This window comes from Asparagus officinalis, chromosome 7 (genome assembly GCF_001876935.1).
Source record: "Asparagus officinalis chromosome 7, Aspof.V1, whole genome shotgun sequence".
Taxonomy (NCBI): Eukaryota; Viridiplantae; Streptophyta; class Magnoliopsida; order Asparagales; family Asparagaceae; genus Asparagus; species Asparagus officinalis.
The window spans coordinates 105,765,007-105,784,844 of record NC_033800.1 but is presented as its reverse complement, the minus strand read 5'-3'; the positions used below and the strand labels follow the sequence as shown (position 1 = coordinate 105,784,844).

At 34.2% G+C, this 19,838-nt stretch overlaps 1 protein-coding gene across 4 annotated transcripts in view; it reads right to left on the bottom strand.

Annotated features, from left to right (window-relative positions):
* Window positions 1-19,838, bottom strand: part of LOC109851071 (anaphase-promoting complex subunit 2) — a 59,565-nt gene that overhangs the window by 24,742 nt on the left and 14,985 nt on the right. Inside the window, exons 11-17 of one of the 4 annotated variants that reach the window (XR_002249669.1) lie at window positions 18,689-18,808; window positions 18,407-18,495; window positions 18,246-18,327; window positions 15,042-15,233; window positions 14,151-14,219; window positions 13,838-14,049; window positions 6,348-6,684 (exon numbers count right to left, since the gene is read on the bottom strand). Coding sequence is in view for 1 of the 4 variants with exons in the window: in XM_020421179.1 (XP_020276768.1) it covers window positions 13,927-14,049; window positions 14,151-14,219; window positions 15,042-15,233; window positions 18,246-18,327; window positions 18,407-18,495; window positions 18,689-18,808 (675 nt within the window). In the remaining 3 variants the exon portion in view is untranslated. Of the gene's footprint in view, window positions 1-6,347; window positions 6,685-11,459; window positions 12,102-13,600; window positions 14,050-14,150; window positions 14,220-15,041; window positions 15,234-18,245; window positions 18,328-18,406; window positions 18,496-18,688; window positions 18,809-19,838 lie in introns of those variants that run through there. The other 3 variants (XR_002249668.1, XR_002249670.1, XM_020421179.1) reach the window with 3 other exon arrangements.

Sequence of the window (19,838 nt, the reverse complement as noted above, 5' to 3'; positions counted from 1 at the left end):
TCCAATTTGAATTAAGAAAAAAACTAAATTTGATGTTGATCTAATTTTAACTAAAAAATAATTCAATCCGAGTTAGACATCATGCTCAACATGGGCGGCCGTAAAATACAGTGAGGTGCTCGAGACGACCTAAAATATTTGTCTTGTGTTTAACACATTTGAGTTAGATAAACAAAAGGTCAGGTGCCCGAAAATGAGAGTGGACCCATGCCTAACAACCTAGTTAGACATCATTCTCAACATGGGCGGCGGTAAAATACAGTGAGATGCTGGAGACGACCTAAAATAGTTGTCCACTCGGCCCAAAAATAGATGATGATGAGATATGTTGTATTTAAATTTGCTTTATTTAATCAATACCCCCACGAAAAGCAGATGCGAACTTTGTAAAAAACGACAGGACAGAAGTAGGATGGTCGCTATTGAATTCCTCTAATTGGTGGCTACTAGCATAATGCAAGTAAATGAATATTATAAAGGGGGTCAGTTTTCATAAAACATTTCAGCAAGTTACCCAACTGGGTCAGCTATGATTTTAGACGCTGGGAAAGAAGAGATTAAGAGTATAATAACAGAAGACGCATAATCAACTATCAAATATTAGTCGATATAAGTAGAGTATGGTGAAAAGGAGGGAAATATATTACTTGTTCCCCAGTATTAACAGTTATCAATAGATATAATCATTTTTGTATGAATAGTTTATCGGCATGGACATAGATGTTTTTATTTGGACATCTTGTTTGGGCTACTAGATTTATGTTCTTAATTTCCTAGCATGGATATTAATAGGAATTAATTGAAACTTTAGCATGGGTTCATGAATGCACACCTTTGGCTAATTTAAATCGATGGAGAGAGAACCCAGTTGGTAAGGATTGAAATTTCTTTTCTTTTCTTGTTTGTATAGATCTCTATGATCTATGACCATGGAGGGGCGCTCTTACCATTTTGTATAAATACACTATTCTATTTGTATAGATATGGTAGACGGGCGTATCCAATCTTTCTTCGCTCATTAGCTCTAGTTCTTCAGCATGGAGTATAGCAGTTTAGTAGCTTGCAAGGCTCATAATCTTGAAATCACATGTTCAAATCATGTCTCCGCAATATTTTTTTGTCAAAAATTGTGGAACTACCGTAGTGTCATAATTAAATATACTATATATACTATGCCAAAAAATTTATCTTTTTCTCATAGTACATTACTGCATCGTGGGCGGATACTAATAATAGAACCTGCATCTTCTCATTGGCAAGGAAAAATTTTACCATTTGACCATATTCATATTTTATTCATTCCTGATACCTACGAATATGTCCACACATATATGGCATATACGATATAACATATATGCATATGGATCATAATTGTGGAGGGCTAGATATGAAACTATAGTATGATAATAAAGTTACGTTCTAATTAAGATAATAGTATTATTATCTCTAATGAATAACAAATTCAATAGATTTTTCTTTTTCTTTTTTTTTTCTTTTTTTTTTGGGGGGGGGGGGGGGGGGGGGGGGTGATTGAATCTTAATGTACCTCTCAATCCAAATTTTTACAGAGAACAACATTTTTTGGATTGAGAAAATGCCAAAGAAGTCCAAGAAATAAGAGAAGTAAGGATAACTACTAGAGACACTAATTTAATCCATAATGATGTATCGAAAAATATAATATTTTTGCTACTGGGCCAACCATCAGAAGAAGCAAATACAAGGGCTACACTAATTGGGTAACATTGATGAAGTCACAATAAGTGAAAACATAGCTAATTGGAAAGCAATAGGCATAGTTGTATTCCTCCAAGCAACCAACAAATAAACTATACCATTTGATCCACTGCTTAGTCAAAATTGAAATAAAATGTATCGTTGAGGATTTGGACCACGAATCAATTGATTCTTTCAAAGTTATTACCACATTATTTTATTCTTGGCATGGAGTCGAAGGGAGTTTCTTTCCCAATAGTCATATTTGTAATTCTATCCTATTTGATCCTCTGCTTAGTTAAATTGGAATAAAATGCATCGTGGAGGGGTTTGACCAATAATCAATTGATTCTTTCAAACTTATTACCACTTTATTTTATTCATAGCATGGAGTCAAAGGACATTTTTTGGAATAGTCATATTTGTAATTCTCCAAGCTACAAACGAAACGAATGAAATTATGTCATTTGATCCCCCCGCTTAGTCAAATTAGAACAAAATTCATCATGGAGGGATTTGACCATGAATCAAATGATTCTTTCGGACTTATTTCCACTTTATTTATTCATGGCATGTGATCAAAGGAAGTTTAGCGCGTGCACGTGTGCGTGGGCATGTGTGTTATAACTGAACATGGCTAATTCATGTATTGGATAGGGCCCTTTTAACTCAATGGTAGATTAGCGTTGTGGTAAGGCGTAAGTCATTGGTTCAAATTTGATAAAGGACTTTTTCGTGAAACTCAAGTCTTAATTTTCATTCTTTGTTGGATAATATAGATATTGTCTATATTAACCTGAAAAAAAATGGCAACCGACATTATAAGGAGTTCTTATTATTATGAGTTACAGATAAAAAGTTAAACATTTAATCATTATCATAATGACTAATTGAACTTGTTGAGGTAGTATGATATGCCCTAGAGACCAATCATAAAGATGATTGTGTTTAATTTATGTTTATGCAACTTCTATGAATAATCTATTATTTGGTCCCTTGAATAAATCACTTATTATGGATCACTAAATATGTGACTTGAACGTGAAACTCTGTAATTAGATTATGATGCTATTCTAAATAGTCATTGTCTTTTGTCATTGGTTGGGACACTAATGATTTTATAGGCAGTATGTGGATTGATTGATGATCATGTTTTACGGATCATGGATATGAGATATCAAGTCAATCACATGGGTATATGTTGGTGAACATGATACTGGACTGACCCACTATGAACCACTACATGGATTATATGTGTCATCAGTAGGTTTCATACAATGGTTATGTTCGGTCTTTTGACCTGAGATTATCACGGTTTCCTACATGAGGATTGTATACTTTGATGTTACCAAACGTTTTCCCTAAACGGGTAATAATAAAGGTATCAATCGGGTATGCTATGAATCATGCAGAGGGATGTGAATGGTCAAGATGGAATTTGTCCCTCTCATATAAATGAGAGTATGATATCTCTGGGCCCCTCGAAGAAGATAGACTGAGAAAGTGCATGGCCATGCCTAATTAGTTGAGAGTCAACTATTGAGAAGTTAGTCTAACTTCAGGTGCGAGAAATTAAAGGTTGAACTGTATAATGTTGACACGCTTCCTACCTTGAGTTCAATCAAAATATCTAGTGATGAAGAAACCGACATATGCCCATTGTGGACTAGGTTTCGTCTGGGATGACGTTTACATGATTTGGGTAGTCATAATGTCTTGCTAGGGTCCGCTTATGACTTGTGGGCCGAAAAAGTATTTTGGCTCACTGCCAACATCGTGTAAACTTATTGGGTCGCACACAAGAACATGTTGAAACATTATTAAGAAAGCCCGCATGAATTTAGTCATATAGAGATATGATTAGTTGTGAGGCTATCGGGTAATTGAATAAGGATTGATTTGATTAATCACGTTTGAAAGAAATACTGACCAAGTTCAATGAACCTATCTCCTAGCAATCAAATTGATATGATCAATCACGGTTTAAAGATATGATTTGATTTGAACAAATTATATTTTGAGAAACCGTCTGATTGGAATCCCGATCTCTTTACGGTTTGAGAAACTACCTCACAGCCCTATAAAAAGGGGCATGGGATGGACCTTTTTTGATCATCTCATCGTGCTTCTGAAATCGTGAGGGAGAGAGAGAAACTCCAAAGGCCACCGTCTTCAAAGTGCTAGCACACTGACGTGCGGAGTTCCAACAAGTTCGTGTGGATACTAGTAGAGGCATCACTTCAATTGCCGCGCAACATCTCAACGAGTACGCAAGTCTTCGTTATTTATCTGCACGCTTCAGGTAATTTTTATCTTGGATCTTCTTCTACGTATGGATCTTAGGATGTAGGCAGTCAAAAATTTTGTTTTAACTGCATATTAGTCTGCCTACTTTCCAATAGATTCTACCCTATAGTAACATAATAGTCATCTTCATATCTTATTATTTTAAATTTTTTTGGTCCTGAGACATAATAGAATTATTCTAAGTATGCAATCCCTATTTATTAATCTACAAAACCAAACTATTCCTACCTTCCCATTGTTCCTACCAATTTTCCTACCAAATCCACCTTTAAATTATGCAAAAATAAATGAACATGACCCCTTTAATCATGACTATATCAGCTATTCTGATATTTAAATTCAATATATACTAAATTGTCGAAAGCATTCTTCTTATTTCCTTTGTTTTTTAAATTTCCTTAGACTACACAAGGGAATAATTTGCCAATATTTGATATTTTTATTTTATCTTCTTGTTATGTTAATTATACTCCATTGGTGGCTATTCTTTTGCGATAAATATAAAAAAGTATATTCTATTATTTTAAAAATCTATTTTCTAATATCTTTCCTTGATTTTAGAATCCAATATTGTTTTGTTCCAACAATACAATAGAGCATGAATACAAGAAGGGAAAGGGGTTTTCATTTCCAGTCTACCATTTTTTCTTTAGTTTGATAATGGATTTCGTATTTTTAGCAGTACTTTCTTTTTATGGACTGCATTTTTATATTCCTAGTTGGACCGTTTTTGTAATAAGGGTAAGTTTGACCCAAACTTTATGTCTTGGATGATATTCATTTATGATATGTATTATTTTATTCTGTTTTGTTCATTATATTCTCGCTATATGTGATCGGGGACATATGCCTTTGCATTTATTTCTTGACGCTTAGCATATTAGGTTGAGGAGAAATGTTTATTCTTATTTATTCTCCTTAATCTAATACGTCATGGACTTATTCACATTCTGATTCCTCGGTATCAGAATGTGAAGGTGAGATTATGATATCTATATGTGAATAATATGATGCAAAAGAGAAGAATGTGAAGGTGAGATTGAAAATATGGTGACGTATTTTAAAAGGTGTATTTCATATTCATTTTGTTGCAACATCCAATTAATGTTTATTTTGTGGTCTTAATAGTATTTTGTGTAGACAATGATATTGGATATGGTAGGTGTGCGATGTTTATTTTAAATCTTTATGGTCTTGGATATATTTTGTGGCCATGGTTGTATTTTGTGAAGACATGCAAGTCTTTTGAAAGTATAGCAGGTTATTGGATATGTGTAACAGGTTATTATAAAAGTATAGCAAATTATTTAAAGGTAAAACACGTTGTTCTGCAAGTATGGCATATTATTTTGAAAGTATAGTAGAATACTATGAAAGTATAGCATATTCTTACGAAAGTATAGTGTGTTATTATAAAAGTATAGTGTATTATTAAGAAAGTAAAGCAGACTGTTATGAAAATATAGCATGTTTTTCTTTAAGCATAGCGTGATATTATGGAAGTATAGTGTGTTATTATGAAATTAGTGTATTATTCTATAAGTATAACATGCTATTATGAAAGTATGACATGTCATGAAAGTATGACATGTCATGATGAAAGTATAATAAGTAATGTATTATTATTAAAGTATAGCTTACTATTCTTAAAGAACAATGTATTATTATTAAAGTATAGCTTACTATTCTAAAAAGACAGCATGTTATTCGAAAGTAAAGTAGGTTATTATGAAAGTATAACAGGTTATTATGTAAGTATACCAGATTATTATGAAAATATAGCATGTTATTACGAAAATATAACATATTATTTTGAAAGTGTAGCATGTCATTCTGAAAGTATAGCTAGTATTTGAGAAAGTATATAAGGAAAATTCATTAATACATAATTAGAACAAACACAACTATACTAAACATATTAATTAGATGGCATCCTTAAACTTACCAAATAAAGTGTATGACACTTGCACAAAAGTAGAGTACAAAACTCATGCATGTTTACAATAGATTGTTTACATATTCTAAAAGTATAGTATAAAACCCAATTTAGTCTCCAATAGGTTGCCTACATATTTTAGGGACCGTATTGTTCACATCTACTAAGAATTGTTGTGACCGTACTACATGTTCTTAGTTATCCACGAAGAATTGTTATTGGTGGCGGGCAAATGACTATACTTTCATCATCTACATATAGCTTGTCATCGTCATGAATTGGGTATATTGGAAATAAGTAGCATGCTTTTGTGGGATGTCTCCACACTAAAGTAGTGGAAAATATAGGAGCAGAGAACATCATTGCTTTATCTAATGACGGCGGTAGCATGCTTGCAAGATAGTCCAATTACTAATCATTCACGACAAGTACACGCGCGATCATTCAAATTTAGTTCGACAATTGAGAAATTATACACCTCATATCTCCCTCTAGTAAAAGGAGTAACAAAATGACAACGCGATTGCTCATTTATGAAAATAAGTTGCTCTTTCACGATAGGAACAAATATTGTCTTCCGCTTGTAAGATATCTCCCGCCTATTAAAACTTATATTCATCATTATCTTGCGAATATTATCAATCGTTTGTGTAATTGGCAAGTAACAAGCTTCTTTGATCCAAGAATTGAATGACTCGGCTAGGTTTAATGTCAGCCATCCATATCTACACACATTACCATAAATTGTAAGTGCAGATTAATTATAGCAGTACCACTAACAATCATTCATGTCTTATCCTCTACCACAACCAATGTTTTTAAGATTTCAATTGAAATTTCATCAAAAAATAGATCAATGTGATTGATTGCGACTAGAAGCCTCTTTATGAGTGGTTTCCATCTAAATTGAACTATAAAGATGGCTTTTGTTTTTCACCCTACCTTAATCGTGGTCTCTGAAGAAAAAACCTAGAAGGAACTTTTCATTAAAACTTAAAGTATATATACCTCTCAGGACTAAACTGGTGGTTCCTGGGTTCATATTACTTCTAGGATAAACTTGTTGATGGTAAAGGATAATACGTAGCACTTGGAGACCAAATATAAGAAAAGAATGGAGCATTCTCTGGGTAGTTTCCGGTCCGATCTTCCGGAATCTAATACACATTACACAAAGACTCCTATACAAAGGCCGAAATCTCAAGCTCAGGTAAAGTATACGAAGGATTTCAGTAGATGAGTCAAGTAATTAATGAATTGAAACGCGAAATACACATTTCTTTTTCCTATACGGGTAGGCGCACTGTACAACCTGCAACTCATTAAGCATACAACAGTTAGTTCACTAAGGATGTTCTAGTGTAAGATAGATAATAACCTGAAAGCTGGTTGGATGTAACTCTCTCATCAAGACCAAGTCAAGCACAGGCCCTACAGTTCAATACACAATGAAATTCTATTTCCCATATTGATTGGATCTCTTGATTTTAGGGATTGTCACTGGAGGATGATGACATGCAAGAGAAGCCTATGCCTCAATGATAAATAAAGTGTGTAGTTGATATGCAAGCATTACCACCAGCGGAACAAGACATAACTATCAAAAATGAAACTGAACCGCTCATTCAATAATGAATAAAGAAAAGAAAAGGGGGCTAATTGGATCGTTAGTCACATCTATTTATCTCCTATTTGGACCTTCATCCATATATTTTAATTGCGTGAAAGATCTATCATGTAATTAAGTACTAATTGGATTGCAAGTCACTTCTAATGCTTTTCATCAGCAGATTTCGGTGACACAATATAAAAACAAAAGTCTAGACCATTGACACAACAAGTTTATTACGATGTGTGATATATTTATCACATACAGAAATGAAAATTCGTGACATGCTAGGCAACTTGTATTGGGTAATTATATTGCATATGATAGTTTGTTCAAAGAAATATTAACTTGTAACTAGGGCTGAGCATGGTTCGGTCCAAACCGAAAAAACCGACCGAAGCGACCCGAACCGACCCGAAAAAATCGGTTTTATGAGTAGGGTGGTTCGGGTCGGTTTGAAAACTTTTCAACCCGAACCGACCGAATATATTGCAATACTACCATTCTGATCTCAAACCCTACCCGACCCGTCCCCAAAGAGTCAAAGACTCAAACCCTAAACTCCTTTTCTGAATCATTATGGGTTAAAAATAATATCATTATATCAGTGTTTAATGCTTCATAATCTCCTACTTTGTTGATATCTTTTTTTCTTTAACACAGTTTGTTGTTTGATAAGAAGTTTGATGAAGTTAGAACTGAACAAACCGAACCGAACCGCACTGAACCGACTTGCAATGTTTCGGTTCGGTTTTGAATTATAGGCGGTTCGGTTCGGTTGTTCAAAAATTAGTAAAAACCGAACCGAACCGACCGTTGCACACCCCCACTTGTAACATCGAGCAAGTTGTATTGCTTAAATTAAATGAAAATGTATAGCTTAAATAGACAAAAGACATTAAAAGTGGCTAGCAATCAAATTAGTATCTAATTACATGACCGGTCATCCAAGCAACTAAAACGTAGGTATGATAGTCCAATTAGGAGATACATACAATGACTAACAATCTAATTGTTGCATAAATAGAGAAGTTGCTTAGATAAACAAATTTAAGATAATATTTTCATGTAGCACTAGAATTTATCAATTTGCGGAATGAAGTCCAAAAACTATAAAAGCAGAAACAAATATGCTCTAATCATAAAAAATTATCAATATAGACACGTCATGTTTTATCTGCTCTTTTTGTGTTGGAATTCCACGACTTGGGAAAGGAATTATTCATCCATGATCTAATCCCTTTCATCTCTTGGTCTTTGTGTTTCTGTCTTGATACGGAGTGAAGGTAATGTAGCTAATGCTATCTACTTGTAGTTATATATAGTGAGAACCTAAATTACCATTCTACATCTATCTGACAATTTTAGACCTAAATGTCAAGAACAACGCGCTTGATACCTAAAAAAATTCTACTACATGATTAAAGATACTGGAAGCTTGCACGTGGCTTAGGTGGTGACCGGTAAGCAGTAACTTGATGTAATTAAGAATTACCTGTGTAACTTGATGTAAGTAATAACTAGTTTGTTGCTTAGTTACCTGTGCTAAAGAACTAACTTGATGTAAGTCATAACTAGTTTGTTACAATGCAATACACAGGAATTAGAGAGATGGGTGGTTGTGTGATGTAGGCATTGTTTTAAATATCCCCGGCATGGACCGATATATGTATCCCCCGATATATCCTTTAACAATGCTTGCCGCAACCGTTATGGTCTCTAAATATCCTTTATCATTTTTGGGTATTTTTGGTGATATATCCCCGATATGGCCAATATATCAGCCAATATGTTAGTCAATATATCCTTTTATATGCCTAGTCGTAAAACAATATAGCATGTTTGGCAATTTTTGGACGAGATCATGATTTTCCCATTATATCAAATGACATTTTTGGACTAGAAAAATGAGACGAAATTTTGCAACATTGATTTGTACTTTTGTGATATGTACTTGTGTTTGTTTTATAAGGTTGATTACTGAACCTTAGCATATATTATTTATATTTTATATGCTTAGATATCCGTAAGTATGTTGAGATTACATTTTAGTGCATTATACTTTATATGCAAACATTCGTTATGACATTCCGATATTTACCATATATCCCCGATATCCGTAATCTGATATAAATTTTGGCCATCCGATATTTTCCTGATTTCTGATATTTAAAACCTTGGATGTAGGAAAAACTACAAGATTTCAGTTGCTCTAATTAGAATTAAAGGGGTTAGTTATAACTTAATTCTATCTTATTTCAGTTAGAATAATGTGGTTATTAGATATTTTAGTTTAGATATTTGTAGAGGGTACTATTTTTTTTTAATGATATATTTTTTTAATGATTTTTAGTTTTGGAGAATGTTTGACTTTATGTTTTTGCATTCGGTTTGTTTTGTAAATAAGCTGGTCCTTTTGAAGGAGAAGAGAAACATTAATAAACTCCTAGTTTTTTTTAGCTGCAAGAGATGTGCAATTTTATGTTAGCATATGAATTATAATATTAAGCATGTGAGTTATCCAGAGAGGCCCAAAACTCTGTTGTATTTTATTTGTCTCAAATCCAAAGAAATGTTCCTCACCCCAATTTCTCACTTTGTGCAGTTCACCACTTTCCTCTTTTTGTCTTCTTGCTGCCATTAAGCCACTAACTTATAAGGCAAGCAAGATCCAAACCTCTATAGACCTACCATTTAAAGCTGGTTTTTCCTTCTCTACTTCCACCTGTCATCAGACAATGAAAACTCTATTATCAAGTAACATAGCACCCCCAACCAGTAGCAGTACTCCATCCCATTCAATGTTTATGAAAATTCCCTTAAAAAACAATACAAAACTCCTCTCGATGAACCTGATGGTCCTTGTTTTGTACATAAAAATGCTGAAATCAATGTTACAAAAAGCACTAGGTGCTAGACCAATGCCTAGCACCTAGGCAACGCCTAGATGGATTTTCTTTTTATTTGAGAAGTGGAGGAGGCAGAGGAGAAGTTCATAGACAATGGAGGTGCCCGGAGGATCTGATAGGAGATCAAAGGATGTGGACGTGAAATTGGAGGAAATCGACAGAGCCGTAAGCAGTGCGGTCCTGAAAGCACCTAATGTTCCCCTAGGCGCTCCAAGTCTTAAGAGGGTGGCCTAGCTACCACTATTTAAAATATTGGATGCAATCAATCAAAACAGATGCACTTCATATTGAAGTCTCACTAATATCTATTAAATATCAATTGATATCATTACCTCCTTCATAACAATGTGATTTTAATCCGGTAAAATTTCGTCAACTTCTCTTATTTTGGGGATTTGATAGATATGAAGAACCGTATGATTTTGAAATTTGGATGCACAATATAGTATTTATGAGATTTCATAAAAAAAGATGTACCCATATTCAAGTGTAGGCTCAGAATAGTTGTCAATTGGTACTCTAAAAACTATTCTGGTTTTCTTTCATCTACATGTTCGTGAGAACTTGTAAATTTTTAAGGTATTCTTGTCATTCAATAGAAGATATTATTGTTATTCTTCAAAACTCGGAGCACAACCAACACGAAGGCCCCAACTCTAGCCAGATGTGGACACAACCTGAGTTTGAGTTAAACTCAGAGTAATATTGAAGGCAATAACACAACCTGAGTTTGAGTTAAACTCGTAGTAATATTGAAGGCAATATTTAAGCATTAGCCAAAGATAGAGGTGAAGTATAAACTAGAGCTAGAACAAGAGTCCAGTCAGAATTAGAACATGAGCTAGACCCAAAATCGAAAGTAAATCAAAAGAATAGACCAAAACCGAAATCAATATAAAAGACTAAGCTAGATTCAAAATTTAATCTCGAGTTCTGCTCTGAGTTCATGTTGCAATGAGTTGCATCCATTTTAAAATAATTTGATACATTTGATAATTGAGTTTGTTATACCACATCCTGATTTGGCGACTCATTATCGAAATTGTATATACTTGTCAAGGTTTAAATATCGATATTGGGGATTTATTGGACGGTCAAAATCCTTATCGGATAGTGAAAATCGAGGATATATCGAGGATAAATAGTATTTATTGGAGTGATATACCGTATGATGTGTATTTATAACATAATACCCCAAATTGTAATCTAACCATACTCCCCTCTTTCATTCTCTCAACCTTTACTAAATAACTAGAGAAAAAACTAACTGAATAGTGAATTTTATTTGTTGCTACAACTTCAGAAGTTGTGTTGAGGGCGTGGCGTCGATGGAGAGTCCAAGTCGAACTGTCTAAGTCATAGTTGATGATGACATCGATGGAGAGAGCTCGGCAACGATGGAGAGCTCAGTGTCGGTCAACGTCATCGAGTCAACCAGATCAGTTGATGATGGCGTCGATGAAGAGAGCATAGCATCAGTCAAGTCGTCAAGTCGATGAAGTTAATGTCGATGAGAGAGCAACGTCGAATGGTCAAAGTCATTAGTGTTGAGGTCTGCGGAGTCCGAAGAGGAGCGGAGGCGAGCGTCGAAGTCGGCGGAGGCGAGCGTCAAGGTTGACGGAGTCTAAAGAGAAACGAAAATCAGAGGATTAGGGCAGTGAGCACAGACAAATACGAGGAGAGAGAACGGATGATTAGGGCTACTTAATCGAGTTTAAGTTTTATTGTAAAGAAAGTGTCGTGTCGTGTTTCAAGTTCACTCAAAAACTGCCCATTACCCAAAATCACAACCCAATAGTGTGGCCTGATAATTCCGATTTTTAGAGCCGCTAATATCGGCCGATAATCACCTTTATCGTCATATTATCGCCGATAAACCCTAAAAAAGATAACTGATTTAAATTCTAACCTATCCTATAGGAAAGCTCCCAAAACTAATAACTCGAGGATAATATCGGATTATTGACCAATATTTAAAACCTTGATACTTGTTAACACTCTGCAATCCCTACTTATTATCGAAATTGTATATACTTGTTAACACTTTGCAATCCGATCAAAAATACCTCCCTCCAATAAAAGAATTTTTTACATTCACTTTTATACTTAAGGTCAAGTTTTCCCCAAAAGAGGATAGTTGATGCGGGGCATGACACAAGATTACATTTTGCTTCCATTAAGATATGATAATGTAGTTGTATTTTATTTGATATTTTAGCTTAGATATTTGGTTAGAATGTTGTTTTTCTATTGAAATATTCAGTTAGGGAGAACATTTGATTTTATTTTATTTTAAATTTTTGTATTAGATTTTTTATAAACAAGCTGTAAATGTTTCTTTCGTGGAGAAGAATGATGAAAACTCAATGTGTGCGAAATACCCTACATGCGAGTTGCAACAAATATTATTAGGTATGTGAGTCGCGTGGCATGTGAGTTGCCCGCGCGTGAGGCCCAACATTTATAACTTTTCTTTATTAAATGAGGAGCGCAACTTTAAAATTTGTACCGCTTACTCTATTTTTAATTTTTCTAGATCCAAATAATTTCTCTAAAGAAACCTCTAACCATTTGATCCACATCATGCCAGTTTGGGAAAGAAGAGAAGAGAAAATGTGAAATGATATATTAATTGGACGATTGTTGACTTCTGATGGGATTGGATTTGTTTCGGAATGCTAAAAAGACTAGTTTAAAGGGATTTGAAAAATATATTGATGGTTTTAGAATAGCATGACATGATTAGTGACGACAAGAGACACAGAATATGTCATTTCTCAATGTCAACAGTCATGCTCGAAAGTCACCAAATTTAGATGATAATATATCAAGGATGTCATATTCAATAAATTTTTAGTTTGTATAAAACGAACTTCATAAAAACTTAATTTGTGTGTTCTTGAATACTATTTAAGATAGTTGGGTGAAGATACCATGATAAAGATTTTGATGACTCTTGTTGCATAACTACATCAATCATAAAACTATTCAAAAATTCACAGGACTATAACTAGAATACCTCTTTTCTCCAAACTTTTTTCTCTATCAATAAATTTTTCTTCAACTTGCTCATACATTATGCGCTTGCAAGTTAAACTAGCAACATATGCAAATGATTGCATGGAGACTACAACCATGAAAATTAATATAAAATAGCAATTAGGTCCTCCATAGAGTGAGACAAGGCGAAAATGGCAAATTGATGAGGTTTTGGAAGATTTAGGGTTCGATTAAACTCTTCTTGCAATAATATACATGTTAAAGCACAATGTAGGATGCTAATTGTGTAATAAAAAGTAAAGAAACAGCAGAACCAACTATTAAAGTACTTCTATAGGAAAGGACAGATCTTCTACTTACAAGTAATTGAAGATTTTTCCCACACGATAACGAACTTCCCCCAGTGGTAATGATGTTTGCCCCATTTATGCATTGGCTGGTTTCCATATCTACTTCTTCAAGAAATACATGCCATCCCTCATTTCTAGCTTTTCTTCTGATACCAGACTTGAGAGAAAGCTTTGTAATTGTTGGAGTGACTTATCATAAGGTGGCTCAGCTAAGCAGAACATCTGAAACATAGGAATGGAGAAGAAGTCATGGCCAAGTTTTTCATCGCGAAGATGGTTAGAGTGATAGTGCAACAAAATTATTGTTATAGGGTTTCGTTTACCTTCAACGAATTATGTATCCTATCCAGTGACAAACTACCAAAATTTGTAAGCATCCCTTCAATGAATTTCTGCAAATAAGGAAAATACTAGTTGTCCATCAAAAAAAAAAAGAAAGAAAACACTAGTTGGAAGGGCTTTGTAACTGGTTATATAGATTACTACCTCGTAGGATCATAACATGGACATGAAAGAAGAAATGGCTAAATGTTTCTTATCACTGAATGCATATGTATTGCACATAAGTTTTATCTTTTCAGCTTTAATAGGTAACCAGTGCACAAGTACATCCGAAAATGAGTAGAGTATTTGGCTTAGACATAAATGGTTGAATTGCACATTAGATAAACAGAGCTGTAATGAATGAAGGTTTGAACAAATAACTATATCTAATTTTGTGATTCCTTGCAGAAAATTCTATTTTCCTCCTCTAGCTGAGACTATCTGGGTCTGCAGAATTCAACTTATTGGTTGCATGAGCACTGTTACCAGAAAAGTAGATCTTCCTACCTTGCAAGTTAAATCTTATATTTTTTCTAGGCCCTCTATTGCTATAGTTTCCTTGACCAGCATTTTGGCAACACATTCAGGCTTATACCATAAACTTTACGAATTCTTTTGTGTAGCTTCTCAATGTTGGTTAGTGTGTTCCCATGACCCCATGTCGCAAGAGTGTACTATACCCATATCATAGGACACCATTGCAATCACGTGGGAATGGAAAAATAAGGAGAATGATGAGATTTTGGAATTTTTTACCTTTGTCTGCTTCCCTTAAAAGATTTAAGCATATAAAAAATTTTAAAATACAAAAGTCTATGTAGAACTTAATATACTTCAAAGCATAACATTTTGAATGTGTAAGTGCCCATCTAGAGTGGATAGAACTGAACCTCATATATAGTCATTTCTTTCCGTAACTGTTCCTCCACAGACGCCACAGATCTCTCTCGTTCCTCATCAGCAGTTATAAGTCCTTCATAGCCACTGCTTGTTAAGCCATTTCTATTAGGATCCATCATGTCTTCAACAAGGGTGAAGACATGATCATTACTATCTTTTCCAACTGACTCAGCAAGGATTCCCTGGGAAAAGCATGTGAAAGCATGCTAGCAACAGTAAGGACCAGACACTTGGATTTGACGTGTGCAACATTTTGAATAAAAAATTGAAAATAATCTTGAAAACCATGTGAGATAAAAGTATGAGATACACATCTGTAAACCATTTCCTGCTATAATTCTCCATTTCTAAATGTAAATAATTGCTAGATGGACATGTAACACAAGTCAGAACTCTCAAGCATCCAGGACGCCAAGTGTAAGTCAGAAGAACCTTCTGATAAACTGACAGGAAAGATGAATATTGTTCAAAAGTGATATAGATATGCATATAATTTAGTCATTGTTTTACCACTTAAAAGCATCGATTCATAATTAAAAAAACTCAAACACAATTAATGCTTGATATTTTGCACATAAAGGCTAAAGCTCCAGGATGCAACAAATTAGAGATAATTCATCTTTAATTTCAGCTAACTAATTTTCCAAAATTGTTATTTAATATTATAATAATGTGATATATTTCTGTTGTTTCTTATATATAGTAAAAGGTAGATACCCTGTAGTAACGCTGATTTGAACTTACTACCTCTCTCATTTTATTTTTGTAGACAGACCCCTGCAATGCATTCATTTTGACTCTCTTACTCTGAAGGGTGAGAAAATTGATTTTATGACAAATATAACGCTGAGGGTACAAGAGTCAAAAGGATCACTCAGGGTTCTATCTGCAAAAATTACACTAGAGGGTAGTAAGTTTTAAACAGTGATACTACACTGCAGTCTACCTACAACAAACACTATATATATATAGGTCAATGAAAAATAAACCATGCGCATTAAAAGCATATACAAAGTTACCTCAGGCATACCTGAGTATCACAAACCGTTTTCACTCTATATTTGTAAGAAATTCACTCTATAATATATATAGATACATGTATAGGGAACTAGATTTGAATCCAAATCCTTCTCATTTAAACTCAATGTTTGATAACTCATATGAAATATCTACTCCATTAAAGGTGTATACATTATATAGTCCTTAAAACAAAAGATCAAACTTAAGATTTTTTTTTTTTTTAATGCTCATGAATCAACAAGATGAAAATGAATAGCTGAAATAGTGAGTAAGGTGAGTTTAACAGTGTTGAATATTTGATATCTAACAAAAATTGGTAGGAAGAGTTTAAGTATCTAATAAGATCAAATGTTTAGAACGAAAAATTTCAATGCACTGAAGCACAAAACTAAGAAAAATATCATTTTCCCTTCCGTGCTTTTGACGCATGGGCAAGAAAATTTAGATACTTGATTTTTTATAATACATTTTAAATGATACAGATCAAATGATCACTCTTAGTGCAACTGATCTTTCACTTGAACTCTTTCTTGTGATCATTTTAAATCAAAGAAAGATTTTAGGATTGTTGAATTACTTTTATCTACAAAAAACCTAAATCAGAACCATCTACAAAAGACTTTTTAACCCAATCTAAGCCTAATCGCTATCCAAAATTATATTCAATAGGAGGAGTTACATATCTTCTTTTGTTAATGATCCCAAAATGATTTATTGTTAATGCACAATTTAAATACGAAATTTTGATTTTTATTCAGGTCCATCCAAACTTGCCGACTTCCTTTTGAATCAAACCCGACCCATGAAAAACCTAAACCAAGATTTGCAAGCTGAAGTGGGAACACGATTCATGCAAGAATGTTGTGCTGCGCAAAAGAAAGGAAAATGAGAGTCAAGGGATCCCAGAACATCATGGTTGCTCTTCAGAATCAATCAAAGGTCATGTTTTATCACTAGAAGGTGAGATCCATACATTATTCTTCAAGTGTTGTACCCTTTATGTTCTCCATGTTTTACGAAAAGTCATCCTCTTTTTCCCCCCTGTTTTCTCCAGTCACCAGAAGATGGCCAGAATTCACTGGAGACTCGTTTCAGGGAACAATCCTAACATTTTAAAGGCTAGCTGCTGTTGTTTTTTTATAATTTTTCTATCATATGATTTACTTTTTTATTTTTATTTTTTTGTCTTTTTTATGCTTCTACTATTAGCGCATTTCAAAGAGTTTCAAACTGAAACATGCCTGACCCAAAATTTGGACTAACTAGGAATGTTCATGTACACCCCAATTTTTAAGAAGCTGATATTTCCTATCAACATCTATTAACCTTCAAGTACTATCTTCCAACTTTTCGACAACATATCAATCCAGACGTAAAACTTTTGAATGATACCCCCAAGGGGTGGTACTAATTTCTTATCTTCATCTGAAAACTTAAGAACCTGTTTAGACTCCAATTCTCAATCTTCCTAAAAAGACAATAGCTAATTAACAGACAAAGCAAGTCTCTCCATTTAGGAATCTTAACTGAAATTAGGATGGATGAATTTTGGTGGCCTGGAGACATCAGTAGTCACTTTCGACTGAGGATAAAATAAGCAATCACAAGCTTGTATGGTCAGGCACGTCCATCAAAAGATTTAAGTGCTCAGTTACCAACAAAAATAAGGTCGAATTTGTAGCAAGAACAAGTGTGTAGACCTTAATGAAAACGAGTTGAAGTGGTTAAATGGGATATCGTATGTTATTTTAACAGACAAGGGGCCTTCGAAAGAACTGAATGGAGAAAAGGATCAGTGTAGCCAGCTGCAAAGGTTTTGGATAAGTTTTTCCTGTTATTTTTAATATGCTTGTCATCAAAGAAATATTTCCCGGTACAGTAATGGTTAATTGTGTAGGAACCTTTATATATGAAATTGTCATTCCTCTTATTGCCGTTTTAATTCTTCATTAAATTCTATGATGGTCACTTAGCTGATGTATGAACAACAGAATGAGTGATAGTACAGGTGATCAGTAACATTTAAAACTGTCAAAACTGCTCACCCAGATAGATACAGGGGTTCTCAATAGTTAAGTAGCATTAATCGCCTTGCTTTTTGATATAACGGGAGCTCACTAATTTAATTGCAGTACCTGAAAATACTAGCCGCATAAAAAATTACTTGAACATACTTTGCAAACCCAAAAGTTAATTCTCCTGTTTAGCAGATCCACAGGTATTCCAATAGCTGCTGCAAGGTTCGTAGAAGTCCAACTGACAATAATGAAAATAACGTTATTATTTAAAAGCAAAGCTAAAACAAACACATAATCTGATGGTTCAAAATAGATACCTAGTTTGCTCCTGAAACTGCATGATAATTGTTGCATGCACTGGAGTGACTGTAAACTGTATTGTACGGTCTTCAAATTGCAGTTCAAGCTGAAAGGAACATAACACAACAAATTATACTAATTTAGGTATGGAAATATGCAAGTCAGCTAAACCAAAATGCAATGCTCGTTAAAGATATCTTTGAGGAATTGCAGAACCAGAAGATGACTAAAACCTAAGCATCCTAAGAATTTCTTCCGATAATTCTCTTGATCTTTTACAATTCAACCAAATTGCTGACCTTAACAGTTCCAAGATTTTTCTTCCATAAAAGCTTGCGTGGAGTTTTTATCTCATGAAACCTCTTGGAATAATCAGAAAGCAGTTGGTCAACAGAAGAGGGGACGTTAACGGTCTCCTCCTGCATTTTGCCCAAGAAAATAGCATTCAGAAAATTGAGATGAAAAAGTTCTAAAACAAAAAGCTACATTAGAAAAAGTTGAATATCAAGCAGGCATGATGGATATTAAAGGAACTTGAATTGATGTGCTAAATTCCAGATATGTGTACTGTGCAGCTTAGGTATCCATGAAATGTGCTCTTAACACACAATAAACAGGTAATACGCTAGCTGCTTTTCAGGACAAGATGGACATATAAACAAACCACTAAAGATGGACCAATTTCACGCTCTCCAGGTTTAATTCGAGCTTTTTCTATGGATAGCTCAACTACATAATTTTGAAGTCTCTGCTATTGCAACAGGGGTTGAAGGAAATGCTTTTATATTCTAATACCATGTGCAGGTTGAGTGACCTTTTGTGTGCTAAAACCTAGGCTTTTTTAGCATAATTATTTTTTTCTTCGCGCAGCTATGAGACGCCCCCCGTTAGCACCTTGGTGGCTCTGGTATCATAGTGCCTCTCTGTGCACCAAATATCAAACTCATGATGAGAGTTGAGGCAAATGCTGTTTTGTCCTAACTAATAATATTTATAAGAAAAATTAGAGGCAAACAAGACCAGAGAAGTTTGGACCAGTAATCCATCATGCTACTTTGTACAATGATGATAAAAGCTTATAAGTAAACAAATAGAATATGTGAAATCTGATCATCCGAATACTAAAAAAGTGACTTATCTCAGATGATCTTTCAAATTAAATTTGAATGAATAATTAGTCAGGTAATAATAGAACTATTTGATAATTGGTCAATACACTTCCACCCCGAATGTGCAACCGTTATCTGATCATCCGAATACTAAGAAAGTTCTTCGCTAAGACAATTTGCACAAGGATAAAGGTTCGCTGGAAAGTAGGTAGGCCAACATTCTATACTCGGACAGTTTAAGCGTATGGACAAGAAGCGATGCCTTACTTCTTTAGACTAATTAATTGTCTAGATGATAAGCAGAGAACTTATCCACCTCTGAAGCACAATAAAGGAACCT